Source organism: Astatotilapia calliptera, chromosome 19, assembly GCF_964374335.1.
Source record: "Astatotilapia calliptera chromosome 19, fAstCal68.1, whole genome shotgun sequence".
Lineage (NCBI taxonomy): Eukaryota > Metazoa > Chordata > Actinopteri > Cichliformes > Cichlidae > Astatotilapia > Astatotilapia calliptera.
In genome coordinates this window covers 10,423,962-10,433,400 of record NC_137440.1, presented here as the reverse complement: position 1 = coordinate 10,433,400, position 9,439 = coordinate 10,423,962, and the positions used below count along the sequence as shown (strand labels likewise).

The 9,439-nt window shown below is 42.0% G+C and overlaps 1 protein-coding gene across 1 annotated transcript; it reads right to left on the bottom strand.

The window, feature by feature from the left end:
- Positions 1 to 5,868: 5,868 nt before the first annotated feature.
- LOC145422533 (ladderlectin-like) lies at positions 5,869 to 8,800 on the bottom strand. The gene is made up of 8 exons (XM_080294009.1): positions 8,695 to 8,800; positions 8,557 to 8,614; positions 8,405 to 8,434; positions 7,769 to 7,801; positions 7,262 to 7,353; positions 6,883 to 7,008; positions 6,628 to 6,727; positions 5,869 to 6,158 (listed from the first exon to the last, which is right to left on the bottom strand). The coding sequence occupies exons 2-8, from the start codon at positions 8,603 to 8,605 to the stop codon at positions 6,088 to 6,090; spliced, it is 501 nt and encodes a 166-aa protein (XP_080150135.1). The 5' UTR covers positions 8,606 to 8,614; positions 8,695 to 8,800; the 3' UTR covers positions 5,869 to 6,087.
- Positions 8,801 to 9,439: the final 639 nt, after the last annotated feature.

The following is a 9,439-nucleotide window of genomic DNA, read 5'->3' as shown; positions in this document are numbered from 1 at the left end:
CTGGTTCTGCTCTGTCCCTGCCAGAGGTCCCCGCGCCTGCTGGTTCTGCTCTGTCCCTGCCAGAGATCCCCGCACCTGCTGGTTCTGCTCTGTGTGTGCCAGGGGCTCCAGTGCCCACTGGTTCTGAGACTGTTTTCGCTGGGGGGCCCGAGGGGTCCGTCCAGCCTCCTGCCTCGTCAGCTGGAGGGCCCGAGGAGCCCGTCCAGCCCCAAGACTCATCAGCTGGAGGTTCAGGAGAACCTAGCCAGCTTCCTGCCTCGTCAGCTGGAGGGCCCGAGGAGCCCGTCCAGCTTCATGCCTCGTCAGCTGGAGGTTCAGGAGAACCAAGCCAGCTTCCTGCTTTGGCAGCTGGAGGGCCCGAGGAGCCCGTCCAGTCGCCAGCTGCAGCCTCGTTATCCTCGCCTGCAGCAGCCTCCTCATCAGCTTCAGCTTCACCCACGCCATCGCCTGGTCCAGCTTCACCTTCACCCACGCCGTCGCCTGGTCCAGCTTCAGCGTCACCATCAGCTTCATCCTCGCCTGGTCCAGCTTCAGCGTCCTCATCAGCGTCGCCTGGTCCAGCCTCCGCATCCTCATCAGCGTCGCCTGGCCCAGCCTCCGCATCTTCATCATCTTTGTCTGGTCCAGCCTCCGCAGCTTCATCAGCGTCGCCTGGCCCAGCCTCCGCAGCTTCATCATCTTCTGCCTCGCCTGGCCCAGCCTCCGCCTCAGCTTCATCATCTTCTGCCTCGCCTGGTCCAGCCTCCGCCTCAGCTTCATCATCTTCTGCCTCGCCTGGTCCAGCCTCCGCCTCGCCTGGTGCCGCAGGGATCACGCCACCTTCAGGTCCCAAACTACCGCCGCAACATCTTCGAGCATTTGTCAGGCCGCTTGTTGGGCATCATCACCACCGTGGCCGCCCTCCGGACTTTTGTATCCACCCCCGCCTTCTGCGTGGACGACCTCCTGCACGCCGCCACTGCCTTCCGCATTGCCGGCCTCCAGGACTGCATTCGCACCGCTGTTGCCGTCCGCACGGTCGGCCCCCGGACCTGCTTCCTCGTTGCCGTCCGCACGGTCGGCCCCCGGAACTGTTTCCTCGCCGTTGCTGTCGGCCTCCGGGTCGGCCCCCTGAACTTGTCCATCTGGGCCTTTTTGGACTATCCTGGACCCCCACCGCCCGCCCTGGTCGGGTCGTTTTCTGTTTTTTGGTTTTTTGGGGGGGGGCTTTTTGGGCGGTTTTTGTGTTTCTGTTGGGCTGTCTGGAGCCAGCCCTTGAGGGGGGGGGGGGGGGGGGGTACTGTCATGGTCCTGAGTCTGAGGACTCAGTGTTTTGTGTTTCCTTATGCTTTTGTTCATTCCGAGTGTGTATTCTGTTGTGATTTTGCCATTTGTTAGGTTTCTGTTCTTTGCCTGCCTGCTCCCACTTCTGTGTTCCCTCTGTCTGTCCATGGTGTTATTGAGTCTGCCTGTCAAGTTCAGTGTCCTGTCTGGTTCTCTGTGTCTGTTAGTTTCCTGTTTTATTCTGAAAGTTAATGTCTTATATCAGTGTGTTCAGTTTTACCTCTCCCCTGTTTCGTTAGCCTAATTGCTCCCAGCTGTGTCTCCCCTCTGTGCTCTGTTCAGGTCCCTGCGTTTTTGTCCATTAGTGTCAACTGTGTCCACCCCTGCATGTCATCTCCTCATTACCTAGCGTGTATTCATAGTGTGTGTTGGCTTCTGTTCATCGTCGGATCGTCTGTGTTTCTCAGTGTATCTACGTCTCTCTGCATTCTCAGCCCTCGGTTCATGCTTAGGTTTGTCATTTAGTTTTTCCAGTCTAGGTTTTTTTTCAGTCATTTGTCTTTTCTCACTGCCTGTTCGGTCGCTCCTCTTCTGTAAATAAATCATCGCTCTCATCACAAGTTCACTGCCTGCATTTTGGGTCCTTTTTCTCCTACACCACACGGCTCACCCCGCCAGCCGTGACACTCTTCACCTCACTTTCATACCTGTTCAATCGTTCTTCTTCTTGGTAAATGGTAAATGTCCTGTATTTGTATAGCGCTTTACTAAGGACCCCAAAGCGCTTTACACATCCAGTCATCCACACATTCACACACACATTCACACATTGGTGATGAAGCTACATTGTAGCCACAGCTGCCCTGGGGCGCACTGACAGAGGCGAGGCTGCTGGACACTGGCGCCGCCGGGCCCTCTGACCACCACCAGTAAGCAACGGGTGAAGTGTCTTGCCCAAGGACACAACGACCGAGACTGTCCGAGCCGGGGCTCGAACCGGCAACCTTCCGATTACAAGACTCTCTAGACTCTCTAGACTCACTCTCTCTCTCTCTCACTCTCTCTCTCTCTCTCTCTCTCTCTCGCTCTCTCTCTCTCTCTCTCTCTATATATATATATATATATATATATATATATATATATTTATTATGAGCTGGAATGTGCAGAAAATAGGTTTAAATATTAAACAAATTTCTTCCAGTCAGAGAATGTTGCATATAATTACATTTTTGCTTGATGCATAAAGTTAAAAGATTAAAACTAATAAAACAAGTTTTAAAAAGATACTTTTCCATTTGATTACATTTTGTATGATGGATTATGCAGAAAAAGTAGAATTGGGCTGAAAGATCTATCGCTTTATCACCTATTCAGGTTGTAAATCGTGTTTTTAAAAAGTAACTAAGTAACTAATAAGTAATTAATTACTTTTGAAAATAAGTAATCAGTAAAGTAACGGGATCACTTTTTTGGGGAAGTAATCAGTAATTAGCTACTGATTACTTTTTTCAAGTAACTTGACCAACACTATTAATTAGTCATTGTCAATTGTTGATTTCTCCTGTTCTCATTGTATGACGTATTTTGATAGCTGTTTTGTAGCCGTTTGCATACAATGCATACTCTCTCTCTCTCTCTTCATATGTGTGTGTGTTTCTCTGGTGAAATTCAGTATGGTTCCGACAACAGTTTTAGCTTTATGTTAATGTACAATCCTTAATATGTTTTATGTGTGTGTCTGTGTGTGCACCAGAGGGAGTGTTCGCCCAGGGCGCCAAACAGGCTAGGACCACCACTGGTTATCCAAATAACTGTAATTCATTTGTGTAACATCACACTTTGAATATCTTCACATTGGACTACAACCCTTTATAATCAACCTGTCTACTAATCAGTCAGAAATAGACTATGGCTTCATTTTTGAAATATTTCAAAAGTTTACCTGTTTAACTATGTATCCATTACACAGCATACCTGATTGTATACTAAAACAATACCACAATCTCATTAAAGAATTTCTCTGGGCAGGGAGGAAGCCTAAAGTGGGCCACCATAGAAAAGATTCTTGTCACACCCTTTCACCCTATACAGATGTCATCACAACAATCCAGTGGTAAAGAGACACAATTACTGAACACTCTCAGGAGGTTTGGGCAAAGGCTACAAAATGTACAAACTCTCCGATTACAAACAGCAATATGCGTCACTTTGGTATAGCCCAGAATTAAAAATAGAGAAACAAATATTATTTTGAAAAAGAACTCTTGGTAATGGAATTCATACAATTAGTGACTTCTGTAAAGATGGTATTCTTAAATCTTTTGTTGAGTTAGTTCAAGACTACAACCTATGAGATAGGGGTGACTTCTGGAAGTATTTGCAGATTAGACATTGCATAGAAAAATTTCAGCCAAACAAAGCAGATAATTCAGTAGTTAACCCAACCCCATCTAATCACAAGGCATTACTATTCCACAGTAACTCAATTCACATGACCACCAGCACATGTGACAATCTAAGAATTATCTAGTAGAGAGAAATAGAATTGTGAAATAGATACCTGGGAATATATCTTGGCTGATAATGGTAAAAGTAACAGACATGTTAGACATAACATCATGGACATCATGCAGGCTTTTTAGAACAGGATTTATAAATAAAAATGTCTGTTGTAAATGTGAAAAGGAAACTGCCACCTTTCTGTATTTGTGACAGGTTGAAGGACTACTGCATATAAAACTGTTCAGTTAATACTAATTCATATCAGTTGATATAAGGACGAAAATAATGTAAATATGGTAAGAAAATGGTTAAGAGTTTATTATTTTTCATGTTATATTAATGGCTTTCATGTTACTTAAGAGAACTACAATCTATACATCTCTGATCGGCTAGTAAGCCTTTTTTGGGATTGATTAGTAGTGTCTCTAGTCTCCACTAGGGGGCTTTCGCGCGTTCTCCTCACTGCAATAAACGACTGCATGAGAGACGCAAGTCATAATCACTCTCGTGATTCTTTTCTCCCTGTTTTGAGGGGTGTAACACATTTCATATTGGAATGTGCCAATGTTAAGCTATTTTGGCATAGAATATAAAGCTCCAAGAGAAATGAGTAAGACTAAGCCACTGTCCCTATGTTTAGGTCTTCTACGAGATAAAACAGTAATTCCACCACTGCAAAAATGGTGCACAGTCAGGTTTGTCTCTGCAGCCAGAATTATACTCAGACATTGCCCACAAACCCAACATTCCAAGAGTGGAAAGTTCTAATGTGTGAGACTGTCATATCAGGCTATTCTGACTGGATTGAGGGGCAAAGGGCCTATGGTACTAGAGAGTTGGGATTGCTTTGCATGGTACCTCACCCCTACTAGTGTCTGACTGTGATCTCTACTAGAAAAACTTTAAGGAACACAGGGGAGATAAAATAAACAGAAAATTCAAGGACCTAAATATAGCCTATGATGAAAACTCAAAAGTTCATGGAAAATACAATACTCAAACAACCATAAATTTTACAGAACTCAAAAAAACTGGGTCAGAGACCCAGGATTATGACATTTACTCAGGCGCCACCGGGTCAGAGGGCCCGGTGGCGCCAGTGTCCGGCAGCCTCGCCTCTGTCAGTGCGCCCCAGGGCAGCTGTGGCTACAATGTAGCTTGCTATCGCCAGTGTGTGAATGTGTGTGTGAATGGGTGAATGACTGAATGTAGTGTAAAGCGCTTTGGGGTCCTTAAGGACTAGAAAAGCGCTATATAAATGCAGGCCATTTACCATTTTACCATAAACAATTCTTGACCTAGTAGGGGTGCTAAAAGATGTTCTTAGAGTGACTGCACATTTCTGTTTTTTGGGGGGTTTGTTTTCTTTTTTGTTGTTGTTATTTGTTTGGTTTTTTTTAACAATTATTTTATTACGCAATGATTCAATTTTCACAGGCCAAAAAATGTGCTGTAATCAAAATGCTGATAGGACAGATATCACATTGGAAAAACATTTGGAGTAATTTTGGCCCACGTGTCTTTGGGGGGTTCTTGAGCATGAATCGCTTTCATAAGTTCATGCCACAGCATCTTAAACGAATTCAGGTCAGGACTTTGACTAGACCACTCCAAAGGTTTCATTTTGTTTTTGTTAATGTGATTTTGCACAAAGTAAATAAACTTGAAAACTGAAATGAATTACCATCTTATAATCTGATTGTCTTTTATGCACACCAATGTCATGCTGCCTAGCTGTTGTTCTGGATTTCTGCTCTGGTTCATGGTCATTTGTGTTTCCTCTGTATTTTAGACTTTAAATAAACCTCCTAAACAGTTCCTGCCTGCCTGGGTATTTCAACCCAGATCCTCTTTCCTGTTATCAGTGAACATCCCTGATGGTGTTTCTGCACTTGCATGCATGTGTTCATCTATTAATTTAACCAAATCTCTCACACAAAACAACCTAGATTCATAAGGAGCATTACAGACCAGAGGCAAATCACATAAATCTAATTTTGGGATGTATGGCTTTACTGCCCCTTTAATTTCTGGTATTGGTATTGTTTATTGTTATTTGGGTTTGAAAGAATTTTAAGGAGACTTACAAGAGGTACAAGAAAGGAAATTACACATTGTCTTTATTATAGAAAAGAAATTGTTACACTGACCAACAAAGTTTAAAATTTACTAGCACTTCATTATTTAAGTCTTTGAAGAATACATTTTTAGAAATTAAAAAAAAATCTCCCATTCAATAACACATACAACAGAGTTTATGCTTTTAAACAGAAAAAAATACAATGTGGTCCACCCACAGGCCTCAGATGTTTAGCATAAATGTTAACAACCAAATGGATTCTTAGAGCAGATGAAAGAATAACTGGAAGTACACAGAGTGTTACCCCAACCATCTGGAATTAGAAAGAGACAAATCAAAATTAACACTAAATTAATCAAGGCAGTGGTTTTTATCAGCAATTAACAGCATTTAAATAGAGGTCAGCACCTATTGATTCTTATTTAAAAATATATTCATTTCATCCAAGTTGAAATATTTCACCTAGATTAACACCCCACCTGCAGTTACCCTGTGCCCCAGCAGTTTGGCATTCTCTGCAGCAGACTGACAAATTCTGCACCGTTATTCCCAGTAAACAAACCCTTATGTGTTTGGGCACAATAATACACTTTACTGACACACTGTATATCAGATTTAACAAAATGGCATACATTTAAACACAGGGTGTGTCAGTCTCATAGCTTGAAAGAAGCCATGTATCAAATTTGATCTGAACTGACATATCAAGGTTAACTCTACAGGCAATGCTCTATGTAAGAAAAGAAAATAATATAACATTTTCAGATGCTGATATTACTCACAGGTGGATCGTAGGAAGAGGCAAGGGTAGCTGCTGGAAGAGGACTGGCTGTACCAGTTGGTGTAATAGAAACCCTCACGGTCAATCCAAAGCCACTGGTTCTGAGATGCAAAGAACATATGTGTGAGGGAGTGTTGACTTAGTCTCTTCATTTATTCTTATATCCATTCTGTGTAAGTCTAGACCCACTTCCGACCAGGTCCAAAGTTTGATCTGGACTGACTGAGGTGGTGTTTCTTTTTTTCTAAAACTCTACCTGCAGTCTGAAACCTCCCAGCCAAGCAGTAGTGTGACCCGCTGTCTGTGTCATCTGTTGGAGGAAGCTGTACTCTCTGAGGTTGGTAACTGAGGCCAGATTGCCACCCAGACTATTGCAGTACTCCTATTGGATAGATGAACATAAAGAGATGTATCATTAAGCTGCAGTGTGAACTTAAAGCTCTGTGAGTCATGTGGGAGACTGACTGTCCTACAAATATATACAATCACCAAAGCTTTAGTTCAGGTGAAGCAGAGACCGCCATTTCTATGATTTCCATGAAAGGGTGTTTCTAAAAATTTGCTCAGCTAATTCAAAAACCATGGAACATCTCATTGTTCAGGTGTAAATGTATAGTTGAGCTCAATGACAGTACCTCAGCAGAGAACCAGGACCTGGGACTATTGATGAACTTGAAGCAGCGAGGACCATAGCTAAACCAGCCATCTGGACAGAAGCTAAAACGAGCTGCAGGCAGACAGTGATGAATACTTCATTATTGTGTCTACTTTTGTTTCTTTACTTTTGATCATGCTTTTATAGCATGTTTAACAGCCTCAAAAACCACATTAAAATGACATTTTAATGGGTGAGAAAATGTATTTAAAGTAAAGTAAAGTAAGTAAAGACATTTGACAAAAGGTAAAATTCCTATTGCTCATCAGTTTCACCACAGCATTCTTTCCAATCAATCCTTAGTTGGGGTGCCAAAAATATGGGCACTATATTTAATAAGCTTACACATTCATACATATCCAAACTTCTCTACTGTGGCCTGCAGAGAGAGGTGTTTGAATTTGATTTGACTATTTGTTGCTGTTAATTAAAAGCTTATTTACCAGTGAACTAAACAAGGTCAAAAAGGGAAGTGAAAGAGTCTTACCTTGAGGTTTGGCTGCTCCTTCAAACTCCTGGGCTGCACAAAAACAAATGAACACAATCAGTGATAAAAAGGAAGATATATATCATTTTAAGAATGTTCTCATTGGTTCCTACACACAACATGTGAAGCACTTTACAATGTGACTGACTCTAAACTAGATATGTTAGCTGACTGTGAGCACGTGTGACTTCAAAGACTACGTCAGGCACCATCACCTTATTTATTGTGAATGTTTTCAGCTGCCTTCATGAGAAACTGAAATTGCATACAGGTCATTTATGTGCCTTGTAATGAGGCCAAGTTAAATATGTGTGAGTTGGTTAAGGATGCACATTGCTAACCTTCAAACTGTGTAACGGTGAAATTCAAAGCAACATTCAAGTTGTAACTGTACTGAAGATACTACACTTGAAATTTGAGATCATATTGAAGTCTAAGGTTGTGGTGCTGAAACGCTGGTTGAACTGTAGACAGACTGTTTTGATTATTTATTGTGTGTTCTCTTGTCTGTCACAGTGCAGGCTAAGTATGACACAAAAGCCAACAGCGAAGGGGACACTGACCACACGTGTGTTGGTGTTAGATTCTGTTCTCACTGTCTTTGTACGTCTTAAAAGAAACACTTTCAACACTCACCTGAAGTCTGCTGATTGTCTTCAGCTGGAACTGCAGAGAAAAATGACACAGTCAGTAAAAATGGTGCATTAGTGAGTCTCCCATCACTTCTTCAGGGTTGGCTGATTGACTGATGAGCAGGTTTGTTTGAGTCTGTGTGTGCTGAATATTACCTGCCAGTGCAGCATAGAGGAGAGCGGAGAGGAGCAGGACAGTCTTCATGTTGATCCTCTGTTATGAAATAAACAAGCCAATGAATATCCAGAAAGAGCACAGGCATGAAGTCAGTGAATGAAAAGTAGGATTCTTACCTGTCAGGTAAAGATGTTGTTCAAGTATCAGCTGAGTGATGCAGTAATGACGGGGAACTTCTCTGGTCTTTATATACGTAAACTGAGTCACATCAGGTCACGTTCCTGTGGGCGTATGCAGGCCAGGAAGATATTTGCAGAGTGCACATAAAGGTATGTACTTGAACTCTGATCTGTTTGGTAAACAGGAAGTTATTGATGTGTAAATTGTATCTGGCACATGTATTGTGATACATGACCTCATGTTGTTTTGACTTGGTGCAATACAAAAGCAGTGAACTGAAATCTATTGAACATTAACAGTGGTCGTCAAAAAAATGACACACTTCATGGTCTTGAAAATGTATTTCCACCTGTTAGTTTGTACATGATAGGCATGTAACAATACTTGATTCAAACAAGCAAGTAAATGAAAACAAGGACAAAACAATGAATGACGGTTCTTGTGATATATTCAAAATATACACAAGCTATGACATATGAACAGGACTGACTACCAAATAAAAAAATAACATTAGCCAAATAATATTAGCAGAACAATCACAAGGCAAGTGGTATAAATTTAAAAGTTGTCTTTAAAGTTTTAAAACTTGTCTGAGTGTTAATGCTAAAGTTTAGACATGATACTCAAACATCATGTTTTCTTGAAGCACAATGATTCATTTATGAAACACTGTTAACGGACATTTAAGCAGTAAAACCAGATAAATAAACCGTCTTATTTCCTTATGACTGTATTTAACTG

What these genes read in the sequence shown, in the direction of transcription:
- LOC145422533 (XM_080294009.1), bottom strand. Translation starts at nt 8,605, where the DNA reads ATGAAGACTGTCCTGCTCCTCTCCGCTCTCCTCTATGCTGCACTGGCA. An exon ending in AGGAGCAGCCAAACCTCAAG is followed by an intron (nt 7,354 to 7,768) that starts GTAAGACTCTTT and finishes GTCTGCCTGCAG; the next exon opens with CTCGTTTTAGCTTCTGTCCA. An exon ending in GGTCCTGGTTCTCTGCTGAG is followed by an intron (nt 7,009 to 7,261) that starts GTACTGTCATTG and finishes TCTATCCAATAG; the next exon opens with GAGTACTGCAATAGTCTGGG.